The sequence below is a fragment of the Lagenorhynchus albirostris genome, chromosome 20 (assembly GCF_949774975.1).
Source record: "Lagenorhynchus albirostris chromosome 20, mLagAlb1.1, whole genome shotgun sequence".
Taxonomy (NCBI): Eukaryota; Metazoa; Chordata; class Mammalia; order Artiodactyla; family Delphinidae; genus Lagenorhynchus; species Lagenorhynchus albirostris.
The window spans coordinates 20,927,152-20,948,820 of NC_083114.1; the positions used below are offsets into that span (position 1 = coordinate 20,927,152).

At 40.0% G+C, this 21,669-nt stretch overlaps 1 protein-coding gene across 1 annotated transcript in view; it reads left to right on the forward strand.

Moving 5' to 3' along the window:
* LOC132510711 (AP-2 complex subunit beta-like) overlaps window positions 1–21,669 on the forward strand; it is a 79,545-nt gene that overhangs the window by 53,712 nt on the left and 4,164 nt on the right. The window contains 4 exon segments of the mRNA XM_060132947.1: window positions 4,395–4,587; window positions 14,105–14,251; window positions 17,204–17,349; window positions 20,402–20,532. Coding sequence (XP_059988930.1) covers window positions 4,395–4,587; window positions 14,105–14,251; window positions 17,204–17,349; window positions 20,402–20,532 — 617 coding nt within the window.

The window sequence follows — 21,669 nt, forward strand, 5'->3', positions numbered from 1 at the left end:
GTTACCTTCACAATTCCTTATGTGGTTCCTTACGCGGGCCTCTCACTGCTGTGGCCTCTCGCGTTGCGGAGCACAGGCCCCGGACGCGCAGGCTCAGCAGCCATGGCTCACGGGTCCAGCCGCTCCGCGGCAAGTGGGATCTTCCCGGACCGGGGCACGAACCCGCGTCCCCTGCATCAGCAGGCGGACTCTCAACCACTGCGCCACCAGGGAAGCCCTGTTTTGGGTTTTTAAAAAAGAAACACAAGTGCAGAAAAATCCCCTTTGAAATAAATATGGGTATGTTGCTGCAAATGGCATGTCTGTAAGAGTACTGACATCACCTAGCTTTCTTCTGCGTCCTAAGAGTAATAAGTGATATGCCTCTGACGTGAAATACATTTGCACCATAAAACCTTAGAGACTTAAAAATGCTTACTTCATGAGGTCTTTTAAAATCACTTGGGAAAGAGAAAAGTGCTTTTTAGTTGAGTATTGCTTACTATACTTGTCAGCTGCTCTGTGGGCATGAGATGGTAAATAGTTGTCTAACTTGGAAATATCTCACCTTTTAAAAATACTGCCGAAAGAAAAAAATACTGCTTTGATGACAGTTTTATGCAGTTATTTCCCATGCCTTCACAATGGGGAAAGATTTTCATGTTAGTTTTCTTGTGTCTACAGTTTAGAAAAAATACATAATAATGATTTATCATGTTCTTAATTTGTAGAAACTATAAGATCATTTACTTCTTTTCATCTAACTCACTTTTGTCTTCTCATAATACTCTTACCTGTCTATTAGAGTGGAGGAAAGTATGTGCCTTTTCTGCCTTCTATTTAAAGGTGCTGATAAATCCATGTGTTTTGTCACATTTCCCAAACGGTACATGTTGAGAGATGATAGAATTTCACGGGCAGAGGATACCCTTTATGGAGATTTCATATATTTCTTGCTAGGTGTATATGAAATTGTTTCCCCTTTTGACTTCCTTATTAATTTTTGGCTTTATTTGTACCCACCCTCTCCCCAATCTAGATAGGTCTCCTTTTGGCTTCCTTGACACTTTTTCTTCCTAAGCCCTCTTTTTTTTAGATTGTTTTTCTCTTTAATCATTGCAATTTTGTGTTCCTTCTCTTCTCTGGTTGTATCACAAGGCTCATTCTGAACCTTCTCTATGTATTCCCTTAGGCGGTTTATCTTCTAAGCACAGTTACCACTGATATATTCTGTTAAAGACGCCCTGCTCTTAACCACAGCACCCCTGCGTTACTCTGCTCATTTCACCTGAGGCGTGTGTGTGAATTTCTTCCCAAGTTTACTTCTGTAACTCTGCCAGTCCCTTTTCCTTAGCTGTCTGTTGGTCTTCCCTACTGGTTTTTCTCACTTGAAACTTAACAGAATTGAAAGCAGCATATTATTTTCCCCATCATCCCTCCAGATTCCTCTTATATGGAGCAACACTAGTCTTCCGCTTCTTCGTTTTTGTTTTTTCTGTTTGATTCTTCATTCTTATTTGTTCAAGTGTTGTCAGAACCTACCTAGGGTTTTCGTTTTTTAAGAAAGCATTTGTTTATTAATGGAATTTTTATAGTGGTTTTTTAGTTTTTAAAAAATTATATAAATCTTAGGAAACATACAAGATAGAATGGTATAGCAAACACGTGTACTCATCACTCAGTTTCACCAGTCATCAGTATTTTGCCAATCTTGTTTCATTTATCACCCCCACAAATTTTTTTCTTGAGGGACCTGGAGTATTTTAAATTAAATTCCAGACCTCATATCACTTCACCAGTGAGTACTTTACTTGGTATCTCTCAAAGATAAGGACTTAAAAAAAATCACAATATATTATCAAGCCAAAATTAGGGGTAATTCCTTAACATTCAGTAAAACTGAAATACTTTCAGATTCTTTCAATTGTCATTCTCTATTCTACTTTAAAGTTTATCTAAGATTGGTTTTACTTTTTTTTTTTTTTTTTGGCGGTACATGGGCCTCTCACTGTTGTGGCCTCTCCCGTTGTGGAGCACAGGCTCTGGATGCGCAGGCTCAGCGGCCATGGCTCATGGCCCAGCCTCTCCACGGCATGTGGGATCTTCCCAGACCGGGGCGCAAACCCGTGTCCCCTGCATCGGCAGGCGGACTCTCAACCATTGCGCCACCAGGGAAGCCCTGGTTTTACTTTTTGCTTAAATGTTTGGAATAATTCACAGTGAAGTCGTCTGAGCCTGAAATTTTCATTGTTTTTTTTCACTTTTTAAATGAATATGTCATTTATAATAATCTTAGTATTAGTGCACTAATCTTTAGTGTATAGCTCAATAGATTTTTATGTGTGCATGCACTCATATAACCGCCACTGTGATCAGATACAGGCTATTTCCAGCACCCCAGAAGACTCCTCATGCCATTTTGCTGTTATATCCACCCTCCAGAGATAACCACTGTTTTGATTTCTATCACTGTAGATTAGTTTTGCCTCTTCTTGAACATCATGTAAATGGAACCATACAGCATTTGCTCTTCTGTTTCTAGCTTTTTTGCACAGTATAATATCTCAGACCACTCTAATGCCATGTTATCAGTTGTCTATTCCTATTTATTAGTGCATAGTATCCCATTGCCTGCATATGCCACAATTTATTTATATCTGCTGTTGATGTATCTTTGGGTTGTTTCCAGTTTGGGGCTCTTATGGAGAAAGCTGCTACGAATATTCCTATATATTTCTGTTGGTAGACTTATATACTCATTTCTCTTGTGTATACACTTAGTGGAATTGCTGGTTTATAGAATAGATGTATATTTAGCTATAGGAGATACTGCCAGTTTTCCCAAGTGATTGTACCAGTGCACACTCCTTCCAGAAATGTATAAGAGTTCTAGGTGATCCACATCCTTAGCAGCACTTGGTATTGTCAATCATTTTAATTTTAGCCATTCTGGTTGATTTGTAGTGGTGTCTTACAGTTTTAATTTGCATTTTCCTGATGAGTGAAGATGCGAGTACCTTTTCATGTTTATAGACTGCTAGTATATCCTCTTTTGTGTCATGCCTGATCTTTTCCTTATTTTTTAATGAGTTATCATCTTTGTAGGAATTCTGTATGTAATGATCGAATGATTTATAGGAATTATATGTAATTTGGATACAGGTCTTTTGTCAGATGGATATTTTGCAAACTTCTCCCAGTCTGTGGAGAATACCTTTTCTCACTCTCTCTTAATGGTGCCATTTGAAGAAGAAATGTTCTTAATTTTAATGAAGTCCAGCTCATCACTTTTTTTCTTTTATGGTTAGAGCTTTTTTTTTTTTTTTTTTTTGTGGTACGCGGGCCTCTCACTGTTGTGGCTTCTCCCGTTGCAGAGCACAGGCTCCGGACGCACGGGCTCAGCGGCCATGGCTCACGGGCCCAGCAGCTCCGCGGCATGAGGGATCCTCCCACGAACCCGTGTCCCCTGCATCGGCAGGCGGACTCTCAACCACTGCGCCACCGGGGAAGCCCTGGTTAGAGCTTTTTGTAGAAACTTTTGTCTTCTCCAAGGTCATAGAAATCCTCTTGGTTTTCCCCTTCACGTTTATGTCTGATTTATCTCTAATTTTTGTTTATGTTGTGAGGTGTAGGAGTCAAGGCTCATTTTTGTCCCACGCAGCTATTCAGTTGACCCAGCACCATCTATTAAGATCATTTCCCCCTGCCTAGTCCATTTAACATCTCTTGGAACTCACCACTTCGTTCTTATTTTTACAGTGTTGTGGCAGTAACGGTTTAGGTCACTCTTAGCTCATCTTCATGTCCATTCTACCAACTTCAGTCCATTATACACACAGCTGCTTGGGTAATGTTCCTCTAAATGTTCATTTTAGTTCTTTGTTCAACAAATAAAAGTGATTGTGCATTGCCTGTCATATAAAAATTAACTCTCCAGACCTGTTTTCAGAGTTGTATTTCCCTCATCTTCACTTCCCCCAAATCTTACCAATTACAGTGTCTGCTCCTGCCACTATAATATTTTCACCACCCCTCAAGTCAAATTGTCCATTTCTGTGCCTTTGCACAAGCTATCCTTTCTTTTTCTGAAGGTCTCTCCCTGGTAGTTCCTCATAACTATGCTGTTTTTGAAAATCTAGCCATAAAACCATTCTCAGAATCTTTTGGGATCAGCCCCACCTGGTTCTGTTTTGCTTCTCATCTATATCCTGTCAGTGTGCAGACACACAATCATTACAGTGCTCCCTTATAGAGTAGGTGCTCAATTAAAATTGATTGACTGATGAAGTTATATAGTATAAGAGTTTTTTCCCCCTCCCGTTTTTGTATATCTGACCTTCACCCATTGCCTTGTTACTATGTCCCAGGTGAAACTGACTTTTCTCTTTTCCCCTCTTTCTGTGTGTGACTTGCAGCACTGATGCGGGTGACAGCCCTGTTGGCACCACCACTGCCACCAACCTGGAACAGCCTCAGGTTATCCCCTCTCAAGGTGACCTTCTGGGGTATCTTTTAAACCTTGACCTTGGTCCCCCAGTCAATGTGCCACAGGTATCCTCCATGCAGATGGGAGCAGTGGATCTCTTGGGAAGAGGACTAGATAGTCTGGTAAGCATCTTTCTTCTTTCTTTTGGTTATTTAAATTCTTTTTATTTTTAAATTTCTGGGGTTATTTTTAATTCTGATATGCTGAAGAACTTTAAATTATTCCGCTTTTTAGAACTAGACATTTCCTTGACGAGCAGAGCAATGTCCTTTGATAAAGGACAGGATTATTTTTTCTAGAGATTTAATTGATACTGTTCATCATTGGTATGGGATATGTCTACAAGTGTACATGATTATTTTGTTGTCCTGCCTCTGAATGGAACTTTTGATGTTTAACCAACCTAGTCACCTTTCCAGAGCTTATTGTTGCTCCTGCTGCTTAACTCTGGATAGCCCCTGTAATTCCCCTTCTGACCTGAACATCATTCAGATGACCTCATAGTGATCATCCTATTTTGAGGCTTTCAGACTTTTGCCTTTTTTGTATTTTGTTGGCTTATGCCTTGTCTAATTCCAAAAGGTTCATTGGAGCCATTTGTGTTTTTTTTTTTAAATGTATCTTATAGTTGAGAAGTACTTCTTTTTTTTTTTTTTTTTTTTTTTTCATTGCAGTATGTAGGCCTCTCACTGTTGTGGCCTCTCCCGTTGCGGAGCACAGGCTCCGGATGCGCAGGCTCAGTGGCCATGGCTCACGGGCCCCGCTCCGCGGCATGTGGGATCTTCCCGGACCATGGCACGAACCCGTGTCCCCTGCATCGGCAGGCGGACTCTCAACCACTGCGCCACCAGGGAAGCCCGAGAAGTACTTCTTGATTGGTTCTTTTTTCCCCTTTTCCATCCACACCCCGCCCCTACTCCACCCTGTCATACTTCCAATTTAATTAGCTTCCAGGATTCTAATACTAAAAGGCTCCAATGTCCAGAGTATCTGTGAATATGTGCCACCAGTGGAAGCCAATTAGTTACTGTTGCTGTAAAAGATAAATGAGAAATATTAAGGATGACCTTCCATCTGTGTAGAGAAGGCCAGAAAAATAGCAGGTCTCATCACACGGCTCCCTGCAAGTTAGATACTTAACTGTGGTGGAATCAGAGGGGCTTTTTTAGCTGAACACTTGAAAATAAGTTGTTCATCAACCTGATGACTATAAATATGCCCAACAAACTGATTTATTTCCCAGCATCAGAAATTGGAAGGCAATGCCATAGATACAAAAATACATGTTCTCAGAGATTACATAAACAAAACGACCTTACTTTCTGCTTCATACACTGGCATTTTCTCTTCTACTTTACGAGCAGTATTATGTCTGGGATTTATGCCAGCTGGTACAGGTACATTTACTTTTGGCTGACAGAGAGCCTAAGGAGATAGGGTTACCGTCATATCTTTGTGGGTGATACATTTTACTAATGGAAGTCACTGCTTCCAGAGTCTATACACTGACCAAGCTCTGGACTCTAGCTAATGGTGACACAAATGAGCACTGCTTTTGTCTTCCTTGGGAATAAAAGCATTTGCTTTTCATTTTCATATCTCTAATGAATAGAGTTGACTGAATAGCTTCCTCGTGTGATATCCTACATTGCTGTATAACCTCCTTAATAGACTCAGGAGACTGACAAATGAATATTGAAATATTCATGGAGACTCTCAGAAATCCCTTATAAACACTGAAATAGCTCATCCTATTCTGTTGACACATGAGCTACAAGTTAAATGTTACATCCTCCCCACGGTTATGCCTTACCAACCCTGCTTATTTCCCTAGTGGTTTACGAAATAGTGGACTTGCTGAACCTAAGAAGACAAAGAAATTAAGTTTGAAGGATGGAGGGGAGAAAGAGGCTCTATATTTTGATGTTGACTGGCCCAAGATTCTGTCGTCTTGTTTCTTAACCCACTTTAGCATGGAAGGGAAAGAAACATGTTATTTCCATTTGGCTTTGTATCAGCTCTTGCTGGCCCTTAAAACTAGTGAGTTTTCTCCTTATATTTTACACAGCTTAATCCAGTCATGTGTCAGAATTCTGGCAAGTTTACATCAGATAGAAAAACAATTAGAACTTTGTCAGATTATAGTAGCCCAAGTCACACATGGGCCTTTTTTCATTTTCTTTTTTTGCAAAGGATATTCTCTTTGGGGTGGAGAGTAAATTGTTTTTATAATTGGATGTCTAAATATTATACAGCCTTTGCTAGGTAGGCCCAGTAATGTTCCTGTGTAACTCTAAATTTTAGCTTATTCTGACTTTGGGATTTAAAATGGTATAATTGGTGTTGTAGCCCCAGAAAGTGTTTACATGCAGGTTTCTTCAGCTTATTCTGTGATATAAATATGTCCCAGAAATCAAAATGAGGAGTAGAAGCCCTTCTTTTTGCTTTGGATCTGTATGTAGTGAAATATATATCACTCAAAGAACCAAGATTCCTTTTAAGAGACCATCACAAGGAAGAGGCCTAAATCTGGCTGTGTGAAAGACTAGTTTCTGTGGCAGCAGTAGTCTATGCCAGTTTTAAAATGCTTTTATTGTTCTTACGTAAATTATCTAATTTAAAGAGGAAAATCGTTCTCAAAGTTTTTACTTAGTCTATACAGATAGTGCTGTTTCTTGAATGAATTGTTGCCTTACAGTAGTGCTTCTCAAGCTAATGTGTACATAAATCAACTGGAGATCTTGAACAAGACAGATTCTTGTTGCTCTGGGGTGAGGCCTAGGAGTCTGCATTTCTAACAAACACCCAGGTCTGTGGACCACATTTTGCATAGTAAAGACATAGAGTATCTGTGATCACTGTGAACCACTTCACTTTAGTGTTTGAATAGCTGTTGGTAAACCCAGATGCCTTGTTCTCTTGGCTTCGGTAGTAAACACACTCCTGGAAAGGGGGCTCCTACTCTGCCTCAGATTGAGAGAGGGCAAGAAACTCTTGAAATTATTTTGTTAAAGGTCTGTCTTTCACTCTCTAGGAAGAAGAATGTTGCTGGGTGTGGTAGAATTTGACCCAGGTCCCCATTTAAAATATGGCCTGGATTAGAGTTATGTGATTGTGTGGCAAGCAGCACTCAGGTTACGTGGGTGTTCATCTCAGAACAGCTCCCAGCAGCGTTTTTGCTGCTTTTATCACTGGTTTCTAACAGAACCTTACCCGTAGAGGTCAGTGGTGTGCTGCTAATGAAGCGTGGCAGCTACTAACCTTTTATTTCAAGCTTTGTGGTTCTCACTCTAGCTGCATAATTGGTATTTAAAAATATGTATTATCAGCGTTTAGACCCAACCCTAGAGCAATTAAACGGAATTTCTGGGAGACAGGACCTTAGACATTGGTAATTTTTTTAAAAAATCGAAGTTACTTTAATTTTGCAGCCAAGACTGAGAATATTGAGCCAAATGAAGCTCCAGATGAAGTTAGGTAGAGATGTTACAGAATTGATCTTTAAACCAAGGCAGTGATTTCCACAGAAGAATTATATTTTGGTGAGCCTCTGGCACCTCCTACAAAACAGACCTCTCTGACTTTACCTTTGTTCTGCCTCCTACCCCTCCACACCCTCACCCCCTGACCCCAGGACATTTTCCTGTTGTGATTTGCTGTTAGGTGATCCAGCCTACCAGAAATTGACCAAGAGTTGAATTTGACCGATTTAGATTTAGTTGCTCATTCCCAGGGTTCTTCTCACCCTTGTTCATGTTCCATAATTGGAGACTGAAAATTGTCTTGTATTTTGGATTATCTACCCATTTTCAGGGGACATGGATTGAACCCATGTCCCCTGCGTTGGCAGGCGGATTCTTAACCACTGCGCCACCAGGGAAATCCCATGTGGGGTTTTTTCTGTTGTTGTTCTTGTTTTGTTTTCGGTCTGCTTGGTGGCCATGTCAAGACTTTTCCTTTCCTTGGAGTCAGGCAGACTTGGTCCCTTACAGAACCTCAGTCTTGGGTTCTTTCTCTGTACTTCTGCTTTTGTAGCATGTTGCCATTGTATGAAGGTAATTCCTTTTGGTATGCAGACTCAGCTCTCAAACTTTTGACTCAGCCTGGTTCTGCAGCAGAGCTCATGCAACCGTGCTGAAATCCCTTTAGCCCATAAAATAAGTCACCATGAAATCACTACTTTCCATCCAATTACTGAATGAACAGTGCAGCGACACATCTCCCTGGTTCAATATGAACTGAACCTATTTCAGCACTACTTTCGGCATGATAAAGCACCCACTCTGTGGCAGTAGCGAAATGTTAATGTTATTCTTAGTGCCATTTAATGTGATTTAGATTGGGGGCTGGGGAAGCTTTACCACTAGCAGATATTTTAGACTTGGGTATCAGCTATGGACCTGTAGGAAAATTCTGCTCAGTTTTCAGAATTTGAAGTGTTCTTTTCCTGAAATTGGCACCTCTCCTTCATCTTCCTATATCCTGATTTAGTTGGTCTATAGTTGACATTATTTCCTTCATGGAGAAAATAGCGGCCTCATTAAGGCAGTCCTGGGATTAACGGGAAATGGGCAGCTCCAAAAGACACTTAAAACGTACACAGTATTTTGACACCTAAGATTGAGATTAAAGCCATGCCTTATGCCTCTGGCACTTTTCACTCACCTCTCCCAGCTTAGTGGATAATAGATATCACTGAAATTTTACAAGTCCAGTTTGACTGATTTTGTACCCTACCTGATTAGTAAGTATTACCAAACAGATGAATCTTGTCTGACTCCAGATGATATCAGCAACTGAACTGAAATGGTTAGTGGCTAGTTCAGGCCAACATGACAACGACATTGCTGTGTTTTGTTCAGCTTTCTCGCCTCCCCCACCCCTCGATTAATATCTGCATCATCCTGCTTGTCGCTGTAGATAGGAGAGGCCCTCACTGGGGAATTGGCTCCCATCCTTGCTGACATCTCCCTGTTAGTTACTCTTGCCCAACACTGTGCTGTCAACTGTGTCATATTTTCAGAGAGGAAGATGATAACCTCCCTTAGAAACTTTTCAGTCAAAAGGAAAGATGCTGAATAAAGTCTGAGTAAGCTATAGTTTTGCTAGTTAGAAAACATATTGAAATTGTCCTTTCCTTTTGCTCTCTGGACATAGCACAGTTATGTGAACCTTTATATTTCTGGCTACATGTCTCTAACACCCTTTGGATTCTGTCTCTGTAAGATCAAGAGTTCTTGATTGCGGGTTGCAGCTGAGTTGTATTTGATAAGCTGAATGTAAACAAAGGAGTATCAGAATTACTTTTCAGTTTCTCTTACATGTTTTTGAATAAAATTGACAAGCAGCATGGTGGGGAGGAGGGGGGGGAGTACATTTAGATCCTATCCAGCTAAGATAATATTCATATAATACTCAAGTATAATAAGAATGAAATCTAAGAAAATAAGGGCTATAAATGGGCTTTATTTCCTTTGGAAATAACACCACTAGTGAGTGTCTTTTCTCAATGCCTTTTATTTAATGTAGCATATTTGATAATACTGCCATTTCTCTTCCAATGTGTTTTTTCTTTCTTGCCATCGAGTGCCAACAAGGTCCATAAAGAATTCCATCTCTTTCAAGCTTCAGTTGTGAGATAGGCCAGAAGGGAGGAGAGTTGCTGGGGAGAGGATGTGTAAGCCCATCAGAAAGTCATAAAGCTAAATCAAAACCAGCATCAGGACAAGTGAGACATTCTGCATAATTCCCTTCCTTAGAAAGGGTTTTTCTTGGACTTCCCTGGTGGCACAGTGGTTAAGAATCCTCCTGCCAATGCAGGGGACACAGGTTCGAGCCCTGGCCTGGGAAGATCCCATATACCGTAGAGCAACTAAGCCCGTGCGCCACAACTACTGAGCCTGTGCTCTAGAGCCGGTGAGCCACAACTACTGAAGCCCGTGTGCCTAGAGCCCGTGTGCCTAGAGCCCGTGTGCCTAGAGCCTGTGCTCCACTACAAGAGAAGCCACCACAATGAGAAGCCCGCGCACCACAACGAAGACCCAACGCAGCCAAAAATTAATTAATTAATGTATAAAAATAAAGAAATGGGGTTTTCTTTCTTCTTAAGTTCTAGCTTCCTTTTCAATTCAGGAGTTAGTGCCAAAGTAATTCCTGAACATATATTCTTGTCTGATTCCAAATCATAGTTAATTCTCTAAGGCAATGGTTTTCAACCTTGTCTGTACATTAGAATCACTAGGGCAGCTTTTTAAAATTCTGATGTCCAGGCTACAACTCAGAACAATTAAATCAGTATGACTGGGATTGAGACTCGGGCATCAGTACTTCTAAAAATCCCCCTCCTCCCCACAGTTATACACACGCAGGTGGTTTATTCCATTGTGTATCTAAGGTTGAAAACCATAGTTAATAGAACACAATTGAAGTAGTTATTAGTAATCTTAGAAAGATTGAATCTTACTCTAAGAAACCTCCAGGTTTTTGTGATGGAGGAATTGAAAACTAAAGACTTAACCATAATCAGTTTGCCTTTGCAAACTTATTTTCTTTGATTTTTTTTTTTAACACATATCTACCCTGTGCTCCAGTCTAATTAGACTACTCCTTCTTCTTCCTTTTTTTTTTTTAAAAAAAGTATTTATTTATTTATTTATTTGGCTACACAGGATCATCATTGCCGCATGCGGGATCTTCGTTGTGGCATGTGGGATCTTCGTTGCGGCATGAGGGAATCTTTTAGTTGTGGTGTGCGAGATCTTTAGTTGAGGCATGCAAACTCTTAGTTGCAGCATGCGGGATCTAGTCCCTGACCGGGGATCGAACCTGGATCCCCTGCATTGGCAGCATGGAGTCTTAGCCACTGGACCACCAGGGAAGTCCCTACTCATCCTTCTTGATCATGCTTTTATTCCTACTTCTTAACCTTTGTTCAGGCTATTTGAGAAATAACCTCCCCCTTTTTGCATTCTATAATTTCACACTACCATGTCTTTGAAGCTTCTTTTCATTATCCTTCAGCCAAAAGTTCTATTCAGAACGTTCTTTTTTTGCTTTAGTATATTCTGTATGGTTTTTGCATTCATGTTTTGTTTTTTTGCCAGTTTGCAAAGCCTGGATCTTGTTCATCTGTTGTTTTCCCCTCATTGCCCGGCATCTTTATAGTCCCCATAGTACCTTATGTCCAGCAAATGTGAGTGTGTGTTTGAATAAAAGGAATCTCATGCTTTTCAGATGTCATGCTGTGGATGTGTGTTATTCTAGAAACAGGGAGAAGGTAGGTGTGTAATATCTTTTCTATTTGCTGTCATTCTTTTCCAGTTACTCCAATTCTTGGTTGTGATGACCTTTTTATCTGTATGCCTGTGATTTCTCGCCCCATGTCCAACCAGTAAATAGTCTTCAGGAACCAGACTTTGCAAATGTTGGTTCTTTGAGGTTTGGAGTGTTCTGTAGCTTAGTGCAGAACATGCTTATTCATGCCAGTTATGAAACGCCTGGGGGTTTTGTTCTGTTGTGGTGGAAATAAGTCCCATTATGCCCTTTCAGTATATATATTATTTTTGAGATTTTGGCAACCCGGTTTTATATATCTGTCCATTGAGAAGGTAATAAATCCCCTCTTTCAAATCCTGAAGACAAATACAGTTGTTGTTGTTTTTTTTTTTTAACACAACCACAGCCTAGAGCTCTCCAAGTTTCTACTACTAAATGACAGACAATAAAGGAAACAGTGTTTTGTAAAGCAGACAAGGCATTTGGTGATTCAGAGGGGAATGTTAGATGCACAGTGAGAACTAGGGAAGTAGCAGTACAGAATCGTAGCACAAAAGCGTATTGTTTGCTTTCTGAACATCACCATTAGTTGTGGGTATGTGTGTTTTATGTTTTTTCATGCTAGCTATTTTCAGCTTCAGTTCTTCTTTAATGCTTTTGTCCTGGAATTCAGGGTGAATTATATCAGAGCCCTGACGGGAAAAAGAGGCAGAAGTAAGACCATGTGGAATTATTTTCCTGTCACCTAGCTAATTGCATTAGTCTAATTCTCCAATAGTTAGCATCCTTTTAAATGATCTACTCCAGATAAATCACAGCATTTCTCCTTAGCTGTATTGACTGTGGGAGAGATTTGAAGAATTGCATGCCTTTGCATTTCCTACCCAGATAGGATATCTTCCTAACCCAGCCGTTTGCTTTCTTAGGAGAGTTCTAAACTCTAAAAATCACTCTTGTTCAAGCTATAATTTTTGAAGCTTGAAATTGCAGCTCATTACTGGTTTGGTTCCCACTTTCTCAGTGTGGCGGCAAGTTTTGTAGTTCAAAACATATTTTAGTTTTTCTTTTTCTCCCCCGCCTTAAATTTCCTTTTAAAGAAAAAATAAAACATATTCAGAACATTACGACTTAGAGATATAGCTTCTTGGAATATGTAAACTCTTTAAATCCTGTTTGGGTTTGTGCCTATGTACCCCAGTGGAAAGATTGGATCTGAAACATCCCTGAGATGTCCCAGCTCCATCATCTTTCCACGTTTTCTCAAAACTCCCACACACCATCACTTCCCCTCCTCAGTTCCCCTAGGTTATATTTCTTTGCAATCTAGAATTTCTTTAGGCTTTGGGAGTCAAGTTGAATAGCTTGTATTCCCCGCAACTTGGTAGAGCAATTTACAGATTCTGTATGGGCATCTAGTACTTAGCTAAATGAACTCTACCTTTCTCTCCTCTCTCTCCTTTCTCTCTTTCAGCTTGGCAGTGACCTTGGCGGGGGCATTGGAGGAAGTCTGGCAGTCCGTGCCATCGGTTTTTTTCACCATGGGATGCACTGCCCCCTGTTTGATGCCTTTCCTATGCACACGTTCTCAGACCAGCCACTGCTGCTATCTAGCCCTGTACACCAGAACCTCTGTAGCAGTGTATGAAGAGTAGAAAGTAGCATAGGGTTACTTGGATTCTTTGGGACCATAGACCACATGTGGTGTAGGGTTCTCTTTAGGGATTGGCGCTCTGGTGTCTACAGAGTTCTTTGTCTTCCTGACATTAAAGGGCTAAAGGAAATGGAACCTCCCATCTTGACGAGAAAATACTCTTTTCTGTCGTCTAGAAAGAGCTTGAGCGTCAGCTGGACTCAGAGTGAGACTCTCCTCGTATGTGAGTTAGCGGGGGTGTGAGTATCCATCTACCCCAGGAGAGTTTCCTACTAGATATTTATGCCTAAATGCGGAAATAAGACTTGCCTGGACCCAAGTGGAAATGGAACTGCTGTCTAAGTTGGATGCTTCTCCTTCTTTCTATAGAAACAGATTCCCCCTTCATTAGGGTACCTGTAGGCCTCTTGCACAGAATCGTGGAAGCTAAAATTGGAAACAAACAGAAAAAACTTTGGATCACTGTGTTCCTGATCCTACTGATGACTCTCTTGATAGAACTTCTAAAGAGTGTGTGTATCTTTTCAATGATGAAAAAATAACCATGATGATTTGAAGGACAAAGAATATATGAATTAAACGCCTAAGAATATTGTAATTATGGTGTGTTCTTATTGATTTATCAATACTATTAAAATATATAGCATCATTTTAAGAACTATTAATGAGTTCTTCCTGATCTCCCTGTTCCCCTTCCCTTTTATTCCCTGCAGGTGGGACAGTCCTTCATCCCATCATCAGTGCCTGCAACCTTTGCTCCTTCACCTACTCCTGCTGTGGTCAGCAGTGGTCTGAATGACCTATTTGAACTCTCCACGGGGATAGGCATGGCACCTGGTGGATATGTGGCTCCTAAGGCTGTAAGTAAAACAACACTTTCTTAGTGGACAGGACCTGAATTATTTAGCATCTGCCATTTGTGTTACTCTCACTATAATAAATCCAAGGTTGGGGCTCTTTTTCTAGAGGATTTACAAGGAGGATGAAAGGCGGCCTTAAACCTAGCAATAAGAAGCACCATAGCATCCTTATTAACCATTTGTATAATTAGACTTAAAATTGGAAATACTAAGCATTTAGTATTTGTTCTCTAGTTTAGAAATATTGCCTAGCTTGTCAACACTGAAGTCAGTCTAGTGTAGATGTGATATACAGAGCAACAGCAGGAGGAAAAAGACATAATAGAGAAGTAACATTTTACTTTGCATTCTTTCCACTCCTTTTTCCATTCGTGCTGCATATGGATTCTAGAGTGCCATTGCTCAGATTTGGTTTTCATGCATTTTACTACACCTTTTTAGAGTTTTGATTTAGGTTAGTGTCATTGGTGTCCCTCTAGTCTCAGCCTCACTTGATGTCATGCTCAGATTGACATTCAAAAGGGGAAGGGGAAACTCCCTGTAAATGAAGCATATTTCGGCCCTTGGGAATAGTGCCTTCCAGGCTAAGCTAGGTTTCTTTTAATTTTGCCTTTCTGAGGGGCAGCACGCCTGGTTGCTTTCTGAATTTTCTGCCTGCTCAACCAGCTCGGTGTGGGGGATCCCTGCTGCAGATAGTAAACCAGTTGTCCTTCGCAGGAGTCTTGTCTTTGTGTACACACCCATTACATAGACTAACCAGAAATGTGATTCAAAACTGAGCTATAGTGTTTTGGCACAACTTAGTAGCTTTGTTGTAAGGTTACTGCATTGGATATTATCCCCACAGACTTTTAAGTGATTAAGAGATTATGTAACGTACTTGTTTACTAACATTACAGTAATACCTAGAAATGACAAATTTAAATAATGTAGAAAGATCAGGTGGAAAATTAAGTTTCCCTCTGTCCCCACTTCCCCATAAGTAGCCACTATTAACTTTTTCTGTGTCCTCTCAGAAGAAAAAAAGATCATGCATATACCTGTATGTTTGTATCCTTTAAATACTGTCAGTGGGATATACTGTTTTGCACCTTGTTTTTTCTCTACCACAGTATTTTGAATGGCTGTATCCACTTTATTGATGGTGTACCACAACGTATTTAATCTTCCTCCTGGTGATGGACATTTAGGTTATTCATCTAGTCCTATCCCCGCCCCCTTTTTTGTTATTATGATGTTAACCATGAACATTCTTGTTTATATGTATCATGGTATATTTTTGTAAGCATATCTATAGGATAAACTTGGAATGTGCTTGATCATTTAAGCATTTAAAAATAGACATTACAGGGGCTTCCCTGGTGGAGCAGTGGTTGAGAGTCCGCCTGCCGATGCAGGGGACACGGGTTCGTGCCCCGGTCCGGGGGGATCCCACATGCCATGGAGCCACTAGGCCCGTGAGCCATGGCCTCTGAGCCTGCGCGTCTGGAGCCTGTGCTCCGCAGCGGGAGAGGCCACAGCGGTGAGAGGCCCACGTACCGCAAAAAAAAAAAAAAAGACATTACAGGGACTTCCCCGGTGGTCCAGTGGTAAAGAATTCGCCTTCCAGTGCAGGGGTCGTAGGTTCGATCCTTGGTTGGGGAACTAAGATCCCATATTGCCACCGGGCAACTAATCCCACTCACCACAGCCACTGAGCCTGCATGCAACAACTACTGAGCCCGCGCACCTCAACTAGAGAGCCCATGTGCCACAAACTACAGAGCCCATGCACTCTGGAGCCTGTGCTCCACAACGAGAGAGAGATCAACACACCACAACTAGACAGAAGCCCACGTGCCACAGCGAAGAGCCCGCGCAGCAACAAAAAATCCTGCTTGCCGCAACAAAGATCCTGTGTGCTGCAACTAAGACCCAACGCAGACAAAAATAAAACAATAAATTATTTTTTTAAAAAAAGACATTACCAACTTACCCTCCAAAAAGGTGACATCAAATTATGTTCTCCAAAGCAGAATGTAATAGTGCCAGATTCCTTATATTCTCCTTCACTGAGTATTACTGACTTTTTGAATTTTTGACCCTCTGATAGATGAAAAATAGTATCTTGTACTATTAAATAGTGTCATTTTCTTCTTTTCTTTTTCCTTTTTTTCCTGTAATGTGGTTGAGTATATTCTCATGTTAACTAGCCACCCACTGACTAATGGGTACTCTGTCTTTAGTCAGGACAGTTCATGAATTCCTGTTGGTTTTATATATATATATATGTGTGTGTCTGTGTGTGTGTGTGTGTGTGTAAACTGGTACACTCCAGGAGTATCACAGATTCTGGGGCCAGAGGTGGGTCACGAATGAATTATATAGAGAAAATAGGCATTCAGATTACTTAAACGACATCTGAATACTTACTATTTCCCAGAGACTATAACGAGAGTTAAAAATATACATAAGACATGGTCCTTGCCCTTAACACATTACTGATAAGGAATTTGGTAATGATTTTTAAAAGTCTTCAAATATTGTAAACATGCGATTTTCATTAGATCAGTTTTTTCCCCTTTTAAGCCTTTTACCAAAGCTACTAACCAAAGAAACCCCATGTTATGCTCATTGGAATTTCTCCTTTCACCATGGCTACCCATAGACTATTTTGGGGCTTGTTTTTCTTGTTTTGTTTGTTTTTGGCTTTGGTTTTGGGTTGGGTTTTTGTTTTGTTTGGTTGGGGTTTTTTTGTTTGTTTTTTGATTTTTGGTGGGTTCGTTTTGGTTCTTAAATAGTTGAGAATGATCTCAAAATTCAGCAAATATGACTTTATCCAGAGCCTTTTACATTTGGCTTGGTATTTATGGTATAAAAATCACCTTAGTTGCCTAAGGAAGTGAAATCTTAATTTCATCTTTATTCAGAAGCGTCCTGTCTGGTTTCATTGGGCTTTATACTGTGTTTCAGGTCTGGCTGCCTGCAGTAAAGGCTAAGGACCTGGAGATTCCGGGAATACTTACTCACCGCCAAGGGCACATCTATATGGAAATGAACTTCACCAGCAAAGCTCTGCAGCACATGACAGACTTTGCAATTCAGTTTAACAAGAATAGGTAAGAAATCTGAGTTCCCCAGCTCGATCCTGACACAGCAGTGTACTTTGTGTCCAACAAGAGAGTGTTCTATTTAGCAGTGGGTAAAAACTCTCGTGTTGGCAGATGTTTGATGTAGAGTGAGTGGAGGCTCTTGCACATCTGTTCAGTGGTCAGCTTCAACACTGGAGGCCCTAGGGAATTTTTCTGGGAAAACTCATCCATATGGAATAAGAAAACTGTCTTTGCCATTATAATCATACCTTTTCTATAATGTTTTGTAAATGAAATCACGTAGTATGGAGTCTTTTGCATTTGGTTTCTTTCACTTAGCATAACGCTTTGAGCTGTTTCAGCAGTCTGTTCTGTTTTACTGAGTAGTACTCCATCGATGCTTATACCGTGATTTGTTTACACTTTCACCAGTTGGTGGAACTGGGGGTTGTTTCCAGTTTTATCTTTTATGACTAAAGCGCCTGTGAATATTCACATACAGGTCTTTGTGTGGATATATGTTTTCATTTTTCCTGGATAAATACCTAGCAGTGGTATTGCTGGGTCATATGGTAATAAGTGAATGTTCCAGCTGTTCCATACTCTTACCAATGCCAGCCATGCTTATACATGTATAGTAGTATCCCATTTTAACTTGAATTTCCCTAATGACTAGTGATATTGAGCATCCTTTTCATAATCTTGTTGACCATTCTTATATCTTCTTTGGTGAAGTATCTGCTCAAATCGTTCCTTTTTCTTTTTAATTGATTGTCTTATTATCAAGTAATAAAGTTCTTTATATATTCTGGATACAAGTCCTTTGTCAGATATGTCTTGCAAATATTTTCTCCCAGTCTGTGGCTTGCCTTATTTTCTTAACAGTGTTTTTCAAAGAACAAGTTTTTTATTTTTTGTTTTATTTATTTATTTTTTGTTTTATTTATTTAAGGGAGATTGCAATTGACACATATACACTGTTTTGTTGTTTGTTTGTTTGTTTGTTTGCTACATGGGGTCTTCATTGCTGCGTGCCGGCTTTCTCTAGTTGCCGTGAGCAGAGGCTACTACTCTTCGTTGAGGTGTGCGGGCTTCTCATTGCAGTGGCTTCTCTTGTCGCGGAGCACGGGCTTTAGGAGCACGGGCTTCAGTAGTTGTGGCTCTCAGGCTCTAGAGCGCAGGCTCAGTAGTTGTGGCTCACGGGCTTAGTTGCTCTGCAGCATGTGGGATCTTCCTGGACCAGGGATTGAACCTGTGTCCCCTGCATTGGCAGGAGGATTCTTAACCACTGCGCCACCAGGGAAGCCCAAGTTTTTTACTTAAATAAAGTTTACTTTACAATTTTTTCCTTTTTATGTCTTTTGCTTTTTGTGTTCTGTTTAACAAATCTTTGCCTGACCCACAGTTACAATTTTTTTTAATGTTTTTAATAGAAGTGTTAATAGATTTAGCTCCTACCTTTACCTTTTAGAATTCATTTTGAGGTACTTTTGGTGAGATAATATGTGTAAAGTAAGAGTCAAAGTAAACTTTTTTTCCGTAGTTAGTCTTGAAGTCAGATAGTATAAACCCTCCTACTATGTATGGAGGGTTTTGTACTTTTTCAAAAATTGTTTTGGAAATTCTAGGTCTTTTGCCTGCTGGAATTTTGCTTGAGAGTACAGTGAATGTGCAGATCAGTTTGAGGAAGAATTGGCATCAAACAATATTGAGTCTTCTAATCCATTAGCATAGCATATCTCCCCATTTATGTAGGTCATCTTTAACTTCTCTCTGCAGTGTTTTATAGTTTTTCGTGTACAGATCTTGCACATCTTTTGTCACATTTAAGTGCTTTATAGTTTTGATGTTATAGTAAGAAGCATATTTTAGTTTTTGGTTGTTGCTAGTATATAGAAATACAACTGATTTTTGTACATTGAACTTGTATCTTGAAACTTCATTAAACTTACTTATTAGTTCTAGTAGCCTTTTTTTAGATTCCTTATGGTTTTCCACATAGATAAATAATGAGAGCAAGGGCAAAAGCGTTTTTTGACCCATAAATGTTGATACCAAAATGAGTGATGTGTCTACTCAAAATCATTTCTTTATTGCATTTGGGACTCTAAAGTGTAGTTTATCTACAAAAAGGAAAATGTTTCTTCTGCTAGTCTGTGACTCTTGAAATTGATACTACCTATATAAACTCTAATTATTTTATAAATATTAAAATCCCATCTTCCTTCCTGAGGCTCATTAGAACATAAATTCATTATAAATTTATATCATTAAGTTGTTTATTTGTTACACATATGAGCCTACTTTTCCTTTCTGCTCCATCTTTTTAAAATTGTATTCTTATGCTTCTGAGACGTAAGACATGTCTGTCTCCCCTCATATATTTTTGGGTTTTTTTGTAACTTCAGACTCAGGCTTTTCCCATCTCTTTACTATTCTTGTATTATTATTAGGCAGGCTTCTCTGAGAAGTCAAACTGGTGGGTACTCACTGCCTGCCTTAGGCGAAGAAAGTGGCCAGATTTGAGTCTACAGCTTATCCTTTGGGGTGTTGTTTGGAATGTTTAAGCCAATCAACTCTGCTTTACTTAGACTGGCTCTTTCCCAATGATTGTATCCTGTGTAAGTAAATAAAGAAGAAGGAAAATGAGAGTTACCAGTAAATCATCCTCTGGTCTGATCAGGCAGGTTATCAAGCAAGTGAAATAATATCATTATACTTTACAGGGTGGGTATTCTTAAGTGTTCTTTCTCCCAAAGATTATCTAAAGGAAGATGTATAAGAAAAAGATGCTTATCAAACCTGTCCCTCTAGTGGCATGATAAACGTAAGAAACTTTCAGAATCAGAGCATTAGCAAACCAGTTCTGTGCTTATGAATGTTTTCTCCTTCCTCAAATCTTCTTAATGGAAAAAAGAGGTTATGTTGTAACGTGTTACAGCAAATTAGAATTGGGCACTTTAGTGCCTGCTATTCCTTATGTTTCCTTCAAATGGAGTAAAAAGCCATTGAAACCCAAAGACGTGACTAAATCCTGCCTCCTGATTAACCTCTGGGATTTCTTCATCCTCTCTCCTAGCTTTGGTGTCATCCCCAGCACTCCTCTGGCCATCCATACACCACTGATGCCAAACCAGAGCATTGATGTCTCCCTGCCTCTCAACACGTTGGGCCCAAGTCATGAAGATGGAGCCTCTGAACAACCTGCAGGTTAGACTTTTACTTCACTCAGGGGGTACAGGTTTATGTCTTGCCAATGTTATCTGTAAAGCAACCCCTCTCTTTCTTATATTAGATTTGGTCATGGAATAGGGTTTGAAATAAATCTGTGGAGAAGACTTTTATTTTTCATTAAAAATACACACAGAAGTCACGCCTTGACACAAAGTTATTTTCTTTTTACTCAACAAACAAACGTCTCAAGGTGTTATGTACAAACTTTTTTTTTTCTAAGACTTTCATAGGGAATTTGAATGTCACAAGAATAGATTTCAGTAGAGCTGTGTGGAGGTCATCTTTGAATACACAGCCATAAATAGTTGGGTTATCTGCATTTAAATATGATAAGTGTGTGGTAAGTGTAGCAGCATCTTAGAGGAGCTCAGAACTTTATGAAGTTTCTAAGAGCCTCTCCATCTTGAAAATATTGACTTTTTAGAATGCTTAAGGTCCTAGCTTAGAGTATCGTTTTGTTTTCACCACTTTGAATTTCTCTTTGAAATATAAGCCTTCTGGGGTTCGAGCAACATGAAGGCAGAGTAGTAAGCATGTAAGCTGAAGCTGTAGCAACCCTCAAGGGATAAAATACAGATATAAGCCCAAGAAGTTGAGGGTTTTAATGCTCACAAGGACAGAAGAGACCACCTTGGGCTGACCTGAGATGGGGAATTGTAACTGATCCCTGCACAAAGCTGAGAGCCTGGAAGGGCAAGTCCCTCAATGAAAGGGGAACTAGAAAAAGATTTCCACAGGGGCAAGTGATGAGAGAGTTCTCTTTGACCTGGGTTCTGGGTGACCTCTTGTGAGAAATCCAGGGCCCGAATTTATACTGTGTACGTGAAGAATTCTCCAAACCAGTAAATTAATGTAAAATTGGACCAGAACTGGTGAAACCCAGGGTACCTGGCAGAAGCAAATGCAAAATGGCCTTTATGCAATGGTTTTGAACTTTAAGGCCATCAGGACTCCCATCTGAGAAGAAAATCTCTACTGAAAGTCAGCTCACAATTTAACCAAAAAAAAAAAACAAGAGGCACAAAAAAAAAAAAAGAGGGAGAGGTGCACTGTGACTGACAGAAGATGCGACAACAAGAGGGAAAGGTGCACTGTGACTGACAGAAGATGCGA